General features: G+C 39.7%; 1 protein-coding gene across 1 annotated transcript in view; it reads right to left on the bottom strand.

The window, feature by feature from the left end:
- The window catches only part of LOC126354894 (lanC-like protein 2), a 143,858-nt gene that overhangs the window by 56,162 nt on the left and 69,949 nt on the right, over positions 1-17,747 (bottom strand). The window contains exon 5 of the mRNA XM_050004952.1: positions 8,212-8,352. Within this exon, the coding sequence (XP_049860909.1) occupies positions 8,212-8,352 (141 nt within the window). The remainder of the gene's footprint in view (positions 1-8,211; positions 8,353-17,747) is intronic.

Genomic DNA, 17,747 nt, shown 5'->3' with positions numbered 1-17,747 from the left:
CATACGGTTCACGTCCACGCTGTCGCGGCATGCTACCAGTGTTAAAGACTGCGATGGAGCTCCGTATGCCACGGCAAACTAGCCGATACTAATGGCGGCGGTGCACAAATGCTGCGCAGCTAACGCCATTCGACAGCCAACACCGCGGTTCCTGGTGTGTCCGCTGTGCCGTGCGTGTGATCATTGCTTGTACAGCCCTCTCGCAGTGTCTGGAGCAAGTATGGTGGGTCTAACACACCGGTGTCAATGTGTTCTTTTTTCCATTTCCAGGAGTGTATCTAATCTTGACTATTGTGACCAAGTGCTGTCAAAACTGAAAGCTAAGAGACATTTTTACTTAAGTTGGTCTAACATTTCCTATTAAGACATTCATCAATAGAGTAGAAGGAGTTGCCTTTTAAAATGTCTTTCAAACTCTGTTTAAACTGTGCTTTACCTGAAACCAAGTTATTAATGGCTGCTGTCAATTTCTTGAAAATGTGGGTTCCTGAATGCTGGATCCCTTTTTGGACCAAGGTGAGTGATTTTACATTTTTATGTAGATTGTTCTTATTCCTAGTGCCGATTCTACATATTGAGCTATTGGTTGGAATTGGAGACATATTACTTGCAATAAATTTCATTAAGGAAGAACCAGTGGTTAGAATATGAAGTTCTTTGCACCACAAATGAGTCTTATTACACACTTTTGCATACTAAAAACTTTTGCTTGGTTTGATGAGTTTCTCCAGCATATGATCCTATATGACATAACAGAATGAAATGAGGCAAAGTGATTATTCCCATTCTAAAGATGCCTTTTCATTGTGTACACTCCCTGAGTTTCTAAATGCAACATTACAGACTCTTTTAGTAAGTAAATGCATGAGATCACAAAGAATCTGTTGCTTTGGAAGTTAATGAGAGCATAGCGTGTAGGCTTTCACGGCCAGCGTCTTCAGTAATTAAAACTTCCGGGCTAAGAGGCCGTGGTCCAATGGTAGAAATACTTCTCCCTGATGTTTCGTTGCCAGTTGTGAGCAACATCATCTGAGGTGAGTCTACAACTGGCTGCTAGGCCATGGAGGTCCTGTTTATATAGAGCGTGTAGAGGGCGCCACCACTCATCACGTGTTGTCAACAGTAAAACTATCTCTGGCTGGCGTCATTACTCTTGATCTTTGGTACAAAGTGGATCGCCATATCTTATCTAACTTCAAGCCTTCTTCTTTCCTGTTAAAATTGTTGTGGTGTTTGAAAATCTGCACAGCCTCTCTATACATACGTGCATAATAATGCGCTGTCTTAGCTAGCACGCTCATCTCACTAAATTTTATTTCATGGTTACTCTGAACTTGGCCAGTACTTTTTCTTCCATTAATCCACAATATTATGGACTGTATCGGGAAAGTGCTGGCCAAGTTCAGAGTTGAAACAATCTTCAGACCCACCAAGAAGATTAGTGAATGCTTAAGATCGGCGAAAGATGCACAACACCCTTTAGCTACTCCTGGTGTGTATAAGATTCCGTGTAATTGTGGGAAGGTTTACATTGTAACCACAAAAAGAAGTATCAATACTCGCCTAACTGAACATAAAAGGAACTGTCGACTGGGACACACGGGCAAATCGGCTGTAGCGGAACATGTTTTTGAAACGGGTAACCATGAAATAAAATTTTGTGAGCCAAGCATGCTAGCTAAGACATCGCATTATTATGCATGTATGTATAGAGAGGCTGTAGAGATTTTTAAACACCACAACAATTTTAACAGGAAAGAAGAAGGCTTGAAGTTAGATAAGATATGGCGATCCACTTTGTACCAAAGATGTGACAATCAATTACCTTCGATCGAGAGTAATGACGCCAGCCAGAGATAGTTTTACTGTTGACAACACGTAACGAGTGGTGGCGCCCTCTATACGCTCTATATAAACAGGACCTCCACGGCCTAGCAGCCAGTCGTAGGCCCACCTCAGATGATGTTGCCTGCAGCTGTCAACAAAATGAGTTATGAACACAAATCCATGAAAACCTACTGAGTATATGTTTTGATGTCACGAAAATTACTGAAAATAAACATAAAATTTCAAAATACGACTTACTGGTAAACATCACTGTGACAAAATATATGAAATAACAATCAAAATAATCAATTTCTGACAATATAATGTAATGGGATAGATACAAAAAATATACTCACCAAGTGGCAGCAGGAGAACACACACACAAAAATGGTATAACTTACGCAAGCTTTCAGAGCCAGTGGTTCCTTCTTCTGGAAGAAGGGTAGGAGGGGAAGGAAGGAAAGAAGAGGAGTGAAGGAAAAGACTGGAGAGTTTTAGGAAAAGGGGTACAGTTTGGAAAAGTTGTCCAGAACACCTGATTGTAATCAACCACCTTCCTCAAGCAATACTTGATGGAGCCTATTATATGTTCCCATCAGGCTCCCCACCAAACTGCCCGTGTAGGTATGTACTTCCAGGTGATTCTGTGGGGGCACAGCAGTGCTGTACTCCAGTCTTCAGAATTGTGTTTAAGAGTTCTGACTGTTCTGTGCTTGCTGCATGGAATGTAGCACTGTTTGAATTGTTAAACAGTGAGTTGTAGGCTTCTACAACCTTCAATGTGTTGCATGGGCAACAGAAATCTATCTATCCATGAGTGACAACCTCAGTATGAATTGCATGTGCTGCGGTATGTGTGAGTAGGGCCATGCAGGACTTCTTGGTCCAGTGTAATTGGTACCTGTTACTATGAAAGGCCTTGTGGGTTGAACCCTGTCAATTGGTAGTGGAGCCTCCATATTTACATGTCGACAACTGTTTATTATCTTGCAAGGCAAGCAAGAGCCAAGAGCTCTCCTAACAACTTGTTGCACTTGCAAAATCCAAAACTCTTAACATAGTTCTCCTAGTACAATAATTCACTGAGATGATGCAGTGTTACATGTGTTTGTTCGAGCAGACGATCCGTGAAATCAAGATGTCTGTTCAAGTTGGACTATGCTGCTTAATGTAGTGCAAAATATTTTGGGAGGTTTGCTGATTGTCTGCAACTTCCTGCCATGATATTTTGGTGTAGAGTCTTTTGGCCACCTTCAGGTGAATACTGATGAATGCGCTCCGAGCTCATATATTTAAGACTCCACTGGAACATGTATGGTATATTCCGTTGGTATTACACATGCGCTACTTGGGATCGCGTGCTTCTGCTGCAACTCTATGCTGCACCGTGCACCCTCCATAGTAAAAGCTCATCCCATCAATAGCAATCCAATTGTCTTCTTTCTTTGAATATCCTGGCACTTCTGGGCTCCGTCAAAGATGATTTAAGAGCTGTGCAAGGCAGATGTTTACAGGATTCCATGTGAATGTGGCAAAGCTTATATAGGGCAATCGACACACACTGTGCAGAACTGCATTGTAGAGTGTCAACAGCATACCAGCAGTTCACTATCACTGACCATTGTATTTACCAATGAAACAAAATGTGGTTCATTCAATGAAGTTCTGGAACTGCATCATCAATGTATCATTGGAAATATAACTGTCTGGGTCCCTTATCAACTGATATGGTAGCTTCCACTTAAATTCTGTAAGGGACCAAGTCATAGAAAAATTTTGTGCTCTGCATAGGCAGCATCATTCTGTGGCTTTATGGTGTGAAGACAACTGAACTGATATCGATGTGGTGAGCTTTCACCACAGGTGGTGTGCAGTACACAGAATTTCAGCAGATGGGTGTATGCAACACCAACTAAATACATGTGCTGGTGCAGACTTAAATACTTGAGATCAGAGGATTTTCACCAGTATTCACCTGAAGATGGCCAGAAGACTCTGCACTGACATATCATGGCAGGAAGTTGCAGACATCTGGCACTTCTTCTGAAATGTTATGGAGCAATCCGTACGCCAAGGAAGTTTTTAATTTCACATCCAGCATAATGTTGCATGCCATCAACCCAGACCACGCCATCATGCAGGAAAGGGTTGTATTGGGCAGCATTTTATGCTTTTGGATATTGTTCTCCCTTAAGGAAGATCCAGTATGTACAGATATTTCGCAATTCCAGAGCAGTCAGACCGTCAGTATTTTTAATCTTGTTCTTATGATATATAAAAAAAGAATGCCTGGGCAGTTATATGCAATATTCACCAGTATGAACTGAATTTTGCAGTGTCGAATAAGGGTTCAATTATGGTAACCAGAGAAACACTTGTTAAGATTTGGCTTCTGCCATTGATTTAGATGACGCTGGGTTGTCCAGTGATCATGACTGTTTGTCTTCTAAAAGCCATGGTGGGCCACACCAACAAATGTCAAGTGTTACAAGCAGATCTGCTTTTAGACCCCATGTGAGCTGATAAGTGAGATTTTGACTTCCAAGAGAGTGTCTCCATGATTGGGTATATTGTATGTCCATTTGTTTTGATAATTTTGTACCAACTAAAAGGCAACTGTCGAGTCACTCCACGAAGTAGCTTTGTCGGGCTCAAACCCTGTTTCTTGGCAAAAGTAAAAAAGGAGTCATGAGCTGACAAATGCAGCAAGCAGATCCAATGCAGGTAATGTCCAAGATCTGTGTCAAAACCTTCACCTATGCAAGACTTCTCAGGTACATGGCTGGGATTATTGGTTTAACAACAATCCCAGTGTGTGAGAACAGACCAAGAGGGTCATACAACTGAGCTGCTGCTCGAAGAATGTTTCTCTTAGACACCAGTTTGTCAATCAGGTCTTCAGCTATCCTGTGGTAGTAAGGGAGATAGTCATCTTGACAATTCCAAATGATTCACAAGACTTGTATTATGGCCTTGATTCCAAGCATTTTGGCATGTAATATTCCCTTTAGGTCCTTCTTATTAGCCACCCATGGTAAGTGGAAGCCTTTTTTGCCGGATGAGTGCTGCCAGTTGATGATAAACAGTTACAGCTCATCAACGTCTCTCATAATAGCTACAAAATCATCCAATAATGCAGAGTTGTCTATGCATGCTGATACTCGTTGATATTTACCACTATTTAGTGCACTAGTTTGCTTATGGCTGCTGACAAAATACATGGGCTTGGCGTAAGTCCAAATAGCAAACAGTTGAAGTGATACATTATCACATCATCCATGGTGAAGGAGGCATTGTCAGTTTGTTCAATGCAATTCAGCCTAGAGAGGTCCCTGTTCTCTTCAAGATGGCAACTGTAAGGAGGCTTTGTCCACATCACACACCAATCCTACCAGAATTTTGCAGAATTATATTAATGTTGTGAGGATGTCCGACAGTTACTTTGGCCCTGTTTTGAGGATGAAATCAAAAGATGAAGAGTTGGTGGCATGTGATGATGCACCATGCACAATTTAGTATTTGATACTTCCACTGCTGTGTTTCTTCAATTGCTGGTGTAACCGGTACAATATATTTCCATCTTTATCCGACATATTCCCTTGGTAAATAAGCTTCAGTTTTTCATTTCCTTGTAACTTGTTTTGAAGGAGCACATAAAGACTTTATTGTGATCAAAATGGAAGGATAATGGTTATAAAATTCCATGGAAATTATGTCACAGTACTTATAAGGTTATGTTAAAAAAGTGCTAAGTGTCACAAATGGCCCTGAGCACTATGGGACTTATAAGTGTGTCACAAAGTTGACCAGTTTTATGGTATATTGGAAACTTGATAATGAACACGCTAGAAGTAGAGAATTAAGGAGTACGTACAGGAGGCTGGAAGATCAACTGAATCAGATTTGCTGATGACATAGTAATGCTTGGGGGACAAAACAATCTCTCTTCAAAGAGCACTATCCACACTCGAAGGAGGACTGCTTGACTGTCCAATGAAAATCAACATGAATTTATTCTGTTTGCCCCATTGATATAAATCCATGCCTACTGGCAGCTAATGTCTTTAATTCCTTTGTGTCGCAATGCAAAGAAAACTATGGTTATGAGAGAAAATGACTAGGAAGATACAAAAGTGAAAACAAAAGATGGTCAAAATTGAACAGGTTGTACAGTGCAGATATTTGGGGAGCATGCTAATTGGTAAAGGGAAGAATTGAAAATTAAATAAGATCAAGAATTGCAATGGTAAAGCAAGTTTTCTGAGAAAAGAAATGCTTATTATCCAGAGAATATATGTTTGAGTTAAGGAGAAAGTTTGTTTTTTGTACACTGGTGAAAACTGGACATTGAAGATGAGAGAAAAAGACAAAATTGAAACATTTGAGATTTTTGTTTGGAGGGGAATAGAATAAAATAAAATGGGTGGATAAAGTGAAGAACAGTGAATTAATGAAAAGGGTAAAGGAACAAAGAATTCTTCTGCACTTTCTCAACATAAGTTTCCATAAATGCACAACATTTGTAGACCCCCTCGAACCACTTTTTTGAGTCTGTGCAATGAGCACAGAGCAGCTGCTTGCTGTTCCTGGATGTCTGCAAAACACTGTCAGTACAGAGGTTCCTTCATAACTCCAAACACGAGGTTATTGGAGGGGCCAAGTCAAGAGAACATAGCGGATATTGCAGTACCTGGAACACCATGTCGGCGATGGCAGCCAGGTTGTTCAGCTCATATAGGGTCATGCACTGTTGTGTTGCAAGAACATTCCTTTTGCCCATTGGTCTCCAGCTCATGGTAGTTGAGCTAAATCTCATCGCTACTCATGGCTTTGGACATGAAATCTTCTGTATCCTGGATGTGGCACTAAAGGAGAGCATTGTAGGCGTCCTTGTGCTGTTGTGTTTGTGCTGTATTCAGGGATCAAGAACCCATTTGGTGGACACTTTCCCAAGATTAAGATGTTCACGCACTGTGTGGTACATGGTGCTTCTGACAAGTCTTGTAGCTGCCTCCAATTCTATGAATGTGATGCCCTATTCTCCTGAGTACGCTTTTCCACTCTGAAATGTTGTCTGGTGTCATCACAGTCACTTTCCTTCCAGAACTGGTTCCTTTCTCCATTGACATGCTACCACATCTCCAGCCATCCAACCATTAGTTACACATGGTTTTTCATGATGGTGCACACTTTCCAAACACTGCTACCAACTGACTATGAATATCCACAGTGTTAACACCCTCCTTGCACAGAAAGCACATTGTCCAGCACTGTTCTTGATGATCACACTCCATGTTGTCCACTCATGTAATGACTGGAGTTGGGAAAATGGGCTGTACTGTGCAGGGATTACACTTCTAGTGATTTTCCTGCCACGTACAAGGGTAGACCAAAATACTACAATACTTGCAACTGTAATGATCAGTTGGTACACCAGAAGTGATGGGAATAAGTAAAGTGTGAATCAAGATGGACCATACCTCCTATGATGAACAATTTTTACAGATCACATTAACATTTATCATTAAAAATTTTACTCAATTTAATTTTTTGTCACTTTCCCTAATCTACTTACTTACACTTCCAAGCTTCAGATTATGTACAGGAATTCTTGTTTTACTACTATCCAACTTCTGTTTTTCTCCATAAAATACTCAAAGTAATATTCAATTCTCTGGTGCAGTTGTCCACTGCAGAGGACAGCAGTTAATGACATTTCTTTGGCATTTTAAGCAGTCCTAAGGTTGCAAATGCACAGTCAATTCCAGTGGATATTCCCTAGTAATGCTGTGCTCTGCATGCATTTGCACGCTCAGAACTGATTAAAAACACAAAAGAAGTGACATTAAGAGCTGTCTATTGCAGTGGACAACTGTACCACAGAGATAAGGAATTAACATAACAGTTCAACCAATAGCTGAAGTGCTAAGTGCTTGATAGGCACATAGTACCCCCCCCCCCCCCCCCCCCCAAACATAAGCACAGGTACATAGTCTCAGCTTTGTTTCACCTGAACTATTGCGTGAACTGTTACCTTTATTCATGCTGAATACTATACTTAGGAAAACCAGCAACATTCGTGTGTTCAAAGACTATTGTTCCCACATTCTCTCAGGTCTCAACTCTGCCTTGAACACAGTCTAATATATCACAAACTGCTATGTTCTATTTCTTCTAAGCTCACGAGGGAATGGTTCTATTCTTAGTTAACAAAAGGATAAATTCGTGACAGATATACTAATAAACAATTTTTGTTTATCTTTGAGTGTGTTTTACACGAGGTCTTGTGCTTTGCTATACTTTTGCAACTCAATCTGTGATACAACTCTTTCATTTTTTTCATGTCTTATAAATACTTAATTCTATAAAGTTGTATTTGCAAACCTGCAGCAACAAGTACAGGATCCCACACAGACCATGGGCTCCACCAATGTAATATTTTCCATGCCATTTGTACATCAATGGAGCATTGTGATTTTCAAGACGTGCCAGACCATTTCCTGACTGCAAAATCGCATATATTACCTGAAACATGACCAACAACATGTAACAATTATTGTAGATTAGCACCCAGAACTACAAAAAATACGATTTGCTCTCCACTACATTTGATGCATTTTTCCTTGCTGATGCATATCATAACCCTCACTAAACCTTGTAAGCCAGTTCATGTATCCTATTTAGTCATCTCTTGTTTGTAGATTTATCAACACATGAAAACAAACAAATAGCAGTGAAGTTTTCATCTTAAGACTGTAAGAGATACATTTACTCCAAGGCACTGAAAATGCCTTGCAAAGAATAAAGACGAAATACATATGGCACAAAAATTGTGTTTTATTCAGTTGTGATTAGATGAACTCAAAGTAATAGTTATCAACATACTGTAATAATAAGCAAATCATGTTCCAGAAATTCAGAGACAGAGTAGAACCAGTGGTTAAATAAGAAAGTTTCAAGTTTACTTTAACTGTAATTAATGTCAGAATGCATTTTAAGTAAGAAGGCATATGGTTTTATATCTGAAAATCTTTTTCTAGATTTTAAATGTTTGTTAAAAATCTGTGGAACTCCCCCCAAAAATGATTGCATACTCAGTAGTGACTGTACACTGCCACCACTGATGAGCAACTTTTATTTAAGAGTGATAATGCTAACAGCATACATAATTCTACATCTACATCTACAGTCTTCAAACCACTGTGAGGTGCATGGCAGAGGATACATCCCATTGTACCAGTTATTAGGGTTACTTCCTTTTCCATTCACATATGGAGTGTGGGAAGAATGATTGATTGAATGCCTCTGCCTGTGCACTAATTATTGAAATCTTAGTCTCATGATCCCTATGTGACTGATACACAGAGTGTTGTTGTATAAGTGTATTCAAATTTTCATTAGACCATTAAGGGTGCACACTATATTGTTGAAAATTGATACAACAAGACAATGGAAGTAAGAAAATGCAGTTGAAGCCTGACTGCAGATAAAGACAGTGCCCAGTCACTGTTAATGCACAGGCTAGTTGCTGTTCATATTTTTAGTAAGAAATAATATGAAAGGTTTATCTCAAGTGGAATGACACCGCGAAATAATGTGGATATTTTCCAATTTTTATGAATAAACTGTTAATTTCAGTCATTTACAGATCTCCCAATCAGGACTACAGAATGTTCCTATCTAGGTTTTACAATGCACTTGGCTCATTCCTTAAAACAGACCTGAATTTTAAGTCATCAGCCAAGGAAGACAATAAAACTGGATTCACTTCATTAATACAAACTAGTGCAAATATAGAAAATATAGATAATACATTTGTAGCCTTCTCTTCGTTAAGTGGGCACTCTATGAGAAAAGTCCATGGAAGAAAGGATAACACTTCATTGACTACAAGGTAATTTACAGGTAGGGCACAAAATTAAAATGAGCAAGAACAAGGTAGAAAATCAACTACTGTCTTTTCAAACAAATCATCTTCACATTTACCTTAAATGATTTACAGGAGTAAACAGTAGAGGAAAAGAGAAGAAAAATGAAAATGATTATTTATCAGAATAATTAGAAATTTACTGTCAATAGTAAGCAATGCCTCTCCCCATGAACCATGGACCAAGCCATTGGTGGGGAGGCTTGCATGCCTCAGTGATACAGATAGCCATACGAGAGGGGTATCTGTTGAGAGGCCAGTCAAACATGTGGTTCCTGAAGAGGGGCAGCACCCTTTTCAGTAGTTGCAGGGGCAACAGTCTGGATGATTGACTGATCTGGCCTTGTAACATAAACTACAACAACCTTTCTGTGCTGGTACTGCGAACGGTTGGAAGCAAGAGGAAACTACAGCCGAAATTTTTCCCGAGGACATGCAGCTTTACTGTATGGTTAAATGATGATGGTATCCTCTTGGCTAAAATATTCCGGTTGTAAAATAGGCCCACATTCAGATTTCTGGGTGGGGAGTACTTAGGAGAACACTGTTATCAGGAGAAAGAAAACTGGCGTTCTACGGATCGGAGTGTGGAACGTCAGATCCCTTAATCAGATAGGTAGTTTAGAAAAATTAAAAAGGAAAATGGATGCATTAAAGTTAGATATAGTGAGAATTAGTGAAGTTTGGTGGCAGGAGGAACAAGACTTGTGGTCAGGTGAAAACAGGGTTACAAGTACAAAATCAAATATGGGTAATGCAAGAGTAGGTTCAGTAACGAATTAAAAAAATAGGAGCACGGGTAAGATACTATATGATGAGATAAAAGAAATTGTTCAGATAGTGAAGGGATGCGAAAACTTAATAGTCGTAGGGGACTGGTATTCAATAGTAGGAAAAGGAAGAGAAGGAAAAGTAGTAAGTGAATATGGAATGGGGGTAAGGAATGAAAGAGGAAGCTGCCTGGTAGAATTTTGCAAAGAGCATAACTTAATCATAGCTAACACTTGGTTTAAGAATCATGAAAGATGGTTGTACATGAGGAAGAGGCCTGGAGGCACTGGAAAGTTTCAGATAGATTATAAAATGGTAAGGCAGAGACTTAGGAACCAAGTTTTAAATTGTAAGACATTTCCAGGGGCAGATGTGGACTCTGACCACAATCTATTGGTTATGAACTGTACATTAAAACTGAAGTAACTGCAAAAAGGTGGAAATTTAAGGAGATGGGACCTGGATAAACTGAAAGACCCAGAGTTTCAGAGATAGCATTAGGGAATGATCGACAAGAACGGGGGAAAGAAATACAGTAGAAGAATGGGTAGCTTTCAGAGATGAAGTAGTGAAGGCAGCAGAAGATCAAGTGGGTATAAAGACAAGGGCTGGTAGAAATCCTTGGGTAACTGAAGAGAGATTGAATTTAACTGATGAAAGGAGACAACACAAAAATGCAGTAAATGAAGCAGGCAAAAAGGAATACAAACTTTTCAAAAATGAGATCGACAGGAAGAGCAAAATCACTAAGCAGGGATGGCTAAAGGACAAATGTAAGGATTTAGAGGCATATATCACTAGGGGTAAGATAGATATTGTTTACAGGAAAATTAAAGAGACCTTTGGAGAAAAGAGAATCACTTGTATGAATATCAAGAGCTCAGCTGGAAACCAAGTTCTAAGCAAAGAAGGGAAAGCACCACAAGCCATCAGGTGGCTTGCAGAGTGTGCTGCAGATGTAGACGAAAGGTGGAAGGAGTATATAGAAAGTCTGTTCAAGGGTGATGTACTTGAGGGCAATATTATGGAAATAGAAGAGGACACAGATGAAGATGAAATGGGAGATACAATATTGGGTGAAGAATCTGACGAAGCACTGAGAGACCTAAGTCGAAACATGGCCCCGAGAGTAAACAATATTTCATTTGAACTACTGATGGCCTTGGGAGAGCCAGTCCTGACAAACCTCTGCTGAGCAAGATGTATGAGATAGGCGAAATACCCTCAGACTACAAGAAGAATATAATCATTCCAATCCCAAAGAGAGTAGGTGTTGAGAAGTGTGAAAATTGCCATACTATCAGTTTAATAAGTCAAGGCTGTAAAATGCTAATATGAATTCTAAACAGACAAACGGAAAAATTGGTAGAAGCTAACCTTGGGGAAGATCACTTTGGATTCTGTAGAAATGTTGGAACAAATGAGGCAATACTGACCCTACGACTTATCTTAGAAGATACATTAAGGAAAGGCAAATCTACATTTCTAGCATTTGTATACTTAGAGAAAGCTTTCAACAATGCTGACTGAAATACACTCTTCCAAATTCTGAAGGTGACAGGGGTAAATACATTGAGTGAAAGGCTATTTACAATTTGTAAAGAAACCAGATGGCAGTTACAAGAGTCAAGGGGCATGAAAGGGAAGCAGTGGTTGGGAAGGGAGAGAGACAGTGTTTTAGCCTATCCCCGATATTAGTCAATCTGTATACTGAGCAAGCATTAAAGGAAACAAAAGAAAAATTTGGAGTATGAATTAAAACCCGTGGAGAAGAAATAAAAACTTTGAGGTTTGCTGATGACACTGCAATTCTGTCACAGACAGAAAAGGACCTGGAAGAGCAGTTGAATGGAATGGACAGTATCTTGAAAGGAGAATATAAGATGAACATCAACAAATGCAAAATGAGGATAATGGAATGTAGTCGAATTAAATCAGGTGACACCAAGGGAATTAGTTTAGGAAATCAGACACATACAGTAGTAAAGGAGCAAAACAACTGATGATGCTCAAAATAGAGAGGATATAAAATGTAGACTGGCAATGGTAAACAAAGCATTTCTGAAGACGAGGAATTCGTTGACATCAAGTGTAGATTTAAGTGTCAGGAAGTATTTTCTCACAGTATTTGTATGGAGTGTAGTCATGTATAGAAGTGAAACATGGACAATAAGCAGTTTTGACAAGAGGAGAATAGAAGCCTTTAAAATGTGGTGCTACAGAAGAATGCTGAAGATTAGGTGGGTAGATCACATAACTAATGAGGAGGTACTGAATCAAATTGGGGAGAATAGGAATTCGTGGCACAATTTGACTATAAGAAGTGATCTGTTGGTAGGAAATGTTCTGCGGCATCAAGGGATCACAAATTTAGTATTGGAGGGCAGCGTTGAGGTTAAAAATCATAGAGGGAGACCAAGAGATGAATACACTAAGCAGATTCAGAAGGACATAGGTTGCAGTAGTTACTTGGAGATGAAGAAGCTTGCACAGGATAGAGTAGCATGGAGAGCTGCATCACAGCAGTCTCTGGACTGAAAATAACAACAGCAACTACTGCTGCTGCTGCTGCTCCTGCTCCTGCTACTACTACTACTACTACTACTACTACTACAAAAACAAATAGTAAACAAAGTGATTTCTCTGCAGATACCGTATAACAATACTTGAATACAGCTTTAAGGCTCACAGCTGAGGTACTGAAAGAGGAAGTGTTTATATCTGAGATGCATGCCCAAAAAATGATGGAATAATAGTAAGCAAACAAAATCAATATTTCACTGATCCAACAAAACATGAAAAACTAGCATAAATTGATTTTCCAAGACCTTTACTTCATGATTAGTTACAGGAAACTACCTGAATAACTATTATTTTACGAATGAAGCATAAAAACTCACATTTATATGATATATATCAAGTACTCTTATGACGAACAGCAAACAGCATATTAACCATTTATGTGGTTGTTAATATTGTAATGAATATTTCTAAAATCACAAAGAAGAAGCTAACAGGTTTCAGTGATGCATGGCTGTCATCTTCTGCAACATTCTGTATGTATTTTGAAAATTATTTTGTATTAATTTTCCTACAACTTCAACAATTTCTTCTGGAGCACCACAGTCTCCCTGTAACTTTCCTTGTTAAACTGAATGGGATCATATACCTCATCTGGAATTACTTTCAAAAGGTCATCATTTTTATTATTAATCATCTGTTGTTCTGATTCGTCTGTCCCAAAGCAACTTCAAACACTACAGCTCCTTTCTGCCACTTTTTCACATCTCCATGCTGACCCATCTTCCTGTACCGATTCCATACAACCATTTGGCACCTAAATCTAGTTCACTGTCATGACTTCTGTCAGTGGTGACAGGTCATATGATAGCCTGGTACTAGATCTACACCACTCAGCACTTGGAAGTGACTACTGTATTCGTTTAAGTAGGTGAGTATCCAGAAACTTTGGCTGTATCAATGGCGAGAGTTAGTAAATTACAGTGGGCACAAAGTACAGTGGAGGGGAGAGGGGAGGGGAGGGGGGGAGGGGTGGGGAGGGAAGGGGGAGAGAGGGGGGGGGGGGGCTAGTCATCAGTCCCAGCAAAAAGATTGGAAATGAAGTCTTAAAAAGAATTAGAACAACACACGTAACAGACATCGTTGAGAGAATTATATGTTTAAATGGCAACAGTTTTCTCACATAACAAGAGAAGAGAAAAGATAGAGAAATATGACAGTTCACTGAAAACCAAGGTTTACAATATCTGTGTCCTACCAGAAACAACTTCAGGTCCAGAAACAATGCCTCTAACTGTGTCTACAAGCAGTGATTCTAGATGTAAACTTTTGCTTTCTGAATGTAATAAGAATAAGTCTAGTAGTATTGTGGACAGCAATAACAATGGAAATGTTATTGTGAACCTAAGTATGCTGTCAAGATTTTTGAAGAGTACTGTGAAATGCAGGTATTGCAATTGTGAAGATAGTACTGATGTTTCTGAGGACATTTCAGCAAGGACGTATGAGGATGGTGATATAAATGAAGGAATGACCCAAAAGTATAAGTACGGAAGAAGTCGATCATGTGAGGAAGAAAATGAAAACTGGGAAGGGGAAAAGTCTGGGAGAACAGGGAACTGATATACTCTGGGATCTAATGCAGAAGATCTGGAAAGGAGAAAGAATGTCACATTTGTGGAGAAGCAGTATACTGGTTCCCATGTATAAGGGGAAAGGAGACATCCAAAACTGTGGAAATTATAGGGGATAAAACACACAATGAAGATCTGGGAAAGGATAACTGAGAAGAGGTTGTGTCTAGAAACTGAAGTATGTGAAGAACAGTTTGGATTTATACCAGGAAGAGGAACAACCGACGCAATATTTGCACTAAGGCAACTGATGGAGAGGCACAGAGAAGTACAAGCCAAAATGCATATGACCTTTATCGATCTTGAGAAGGCATTTGACAGAGTGCCGAGGCAAGAGATATGGAGACGTCTGAAAAGTAAACTCCTGCCAGAAAAATATGTCAGGGTGGTAGAAGACATGCATGAAAGTGCAATGCACAAGTCAGGAGCAGTGCAGGTGCAACAAAGGCATTTCCAGTGAGAGTACGACTACATCAGGGATCTGCTCTCAGCCCATATCTATTTGACCTTGTCATGGATGTACTAGTGAAAGATATGAAAAAAGAGGCACCTTGGAGCATGATGTTTTCCAATGATGTTGCAATCTGTGAACCCACCCAGGAGGAACTTCAAGACAAGCTTGAACAGTGGAGAAAAGCTCTAGAGAAAAGGGGAATGAGATTTAGCAGAGTGAAAACAGAGTACATGTGTACAAAGGATGCCAAAGATCTGTACATTAACCTGAAAGGAGAACAACTGACACTGGTCAAGAAATTTAAATACCTAGGCTCTTACAGGCAAAGTGATGGAGGACTGGAGGCCAAAATACAGCACAGGATAAATAGTGTATGGATGAACTGGAGGAAACTGAGTGGAGTACTGTGTGATAAGAAGGTTAGCTCCAGAATAAAAGGAAAGCTTTACAGGTCTGTGGTGAGGACTGCGATGCTGTATAGCGCAGAAACTTGGCCAATTACAAAAGCCCAAGTGAAAAAGATGGAAGTGGCAGAAATGAGAATGTTAAGGTGGATGAGTGGAGTGACGTGAAAGAATAGACTAAAGAATGAGTACATCAGGGGAACAGTGAAAGTGGGGCCCACAGGAAAGACGATCCAAGAAAGTAGGCTAAGGTGGTATGGACATGTGCAGAGAAGAGGGGAGTACTACGTGGGGAGAAGAGTTGAAGAACTAGAAATTGAAGCACCAAGGAGAAGAGGAAGACCGAAACTGAGATGGAAAGACAAGGTAGCAGGGGACCTACGGGAGAAAGGATGGGTCAGAGAAGAAGCACTGGATAGGCATTTATGGAAGAGAAGGATCCAGCAAAGTAACACCGACCCCACATGACGTGGGAAAAGGCTGAGAAGATGATGAGATCAGATCATTGTATCCAAACAACAGAACAGCATCTCAAAAATTTGGAAGCTCTTTTTTCAAGTTTTAACTGATGCTGGACTCAAGTGTAATTTATAGAAGCGTTCATTTTTCAATAAGAACCTTGAATATTTGAGACATGTTATTGAGTCTATGGTGCTTGTTCTTTGACTAAGAATTTAAGACTGTATGGTGATTACTTCTCCTACAGATGTATGAGAACTCCAAGCTATTCCTGACAAACTAACATCTACTTCAAATCATTCCAAAACACAACATACACGGCTTAGTTGCCCCATATCTCAGGCACTCTGATCCGCAAAAACTAGAAGTACTTGCAGCTGACACTTTGATAAGGGCAGATTTATCTCACAAGGTTAGGCACACAGAATGCCCCACAGCACTGTAAGGCTTTGAACAAGGCCCAAGTCAACTACAGTCAGCTGGAAAAGGAAGCTTTAGTCATAATTTATGGTGCAACAAAATTCTGTCAATGTCTGTATGGTAGAAAATTTTTTCTTCTGTCTCATCATTAACCGCTGACTGCTGTTTTTCATCTGGAAAAAGATATGCCTGATGGCACAGCGCAGAAGCTGCAGTGTTGATTGCTTCTTCTTTCCAGTTATCAATATGAAATTATTTATCGCAATATTGCACAGTGTGTCAACGTAAACACATGATTTTGGTTACCTGTAGGAAATAATCCATATTCTGATGCATCAGATGTTTCTTGTCTTCAAATTGATGATTATGATGTGCAAGCACTGCAACCTTTTCGAATTGATTCTCAGCAAGTCGCACAGGCTACTGAACAAAATCAACCATTGTGATTGCTCCAGTACTACGTTTGGTTGTGCTGACCCCACAGTCCAAAATCAATCTCAAATGCAGTAGTTTGCAAATGGCACGCATAATGCAATAGTCTTTCTCTTTAAAATGGTGTAATTTTATAGCATTCTCTTAATGAACAAATGCAAGTCCTGATTCCTACATCTTTGCAACAATATGTGTTGGAACTATTACATACAGAATATGGAGGCATCATTTGAACAAAGCAGCTAGTGCATCAGCACTGTGTGTGGTTCCCGGCTGGATAAATAGATAGAAGATATGACCTGCCATGCCGTACATGTGCTGATAACCAGGCAACATTGCGTCATGAATTTTCCAATTGGCTTCAAACGTATGGTTCTTGTGAATATATCCACATCAATTTTGCTGATCCTTTCTGGAACACAAAATGGCTCATTACCAATGATGCCTACAGCAAATATCCTTTTGTCATTCCAGTGCATTTGACTATTAACACTAGCACCATCAAAGCACTTGCTTCTGTCTTTTGCTTAAAAGTTTTGCTGCAAACAATTTCTTAGCTGGAATTTAAACAATGGAATTCCACATACACAAATCTCACTGTTCTCTCCTCAATTAGAAAGTGAAGCTGAACATTTTGTCTGCACTTTCAAGGCTCAGATGTTCAAACTCTGTGCTTTGCACTTGAAGGGAAATGCTTTGTTGTTGTGTCCAAGCACCTATTGCACTGTGCCTACTCATAAAGCATTGCCAGCAGAACTCTTACATGGTCATCACCGCTGTATTCTGCTGCATTTCTTCTGCCCTCACCACTCTGTTTCTGAAGATAACTTTGCAATGAAGCTCCAAATGAAGAATGAAGTTCTCTATTGAGTTTGTAGCAAGCCTCACAACTGGGAATC

This window comes from Schistocerca gregaria, chromosome 3, assembly GCF_023897955.1.
Source record: "Schistocerca gregaria isolate iqSchGreg1 chromosome 3, iqSchGreg1.2, whole genome shotgun sequence".
Taxonomy (NCBI): Eukaryota; Metazoa; Arthropoda; class Insecta; order Orthoptera; family Acrididae; genus Schistocerca; species Schistocerca gregaria.
This window is presented reverse-complemented; position numbering and strand designations above follow the sequence as displayed.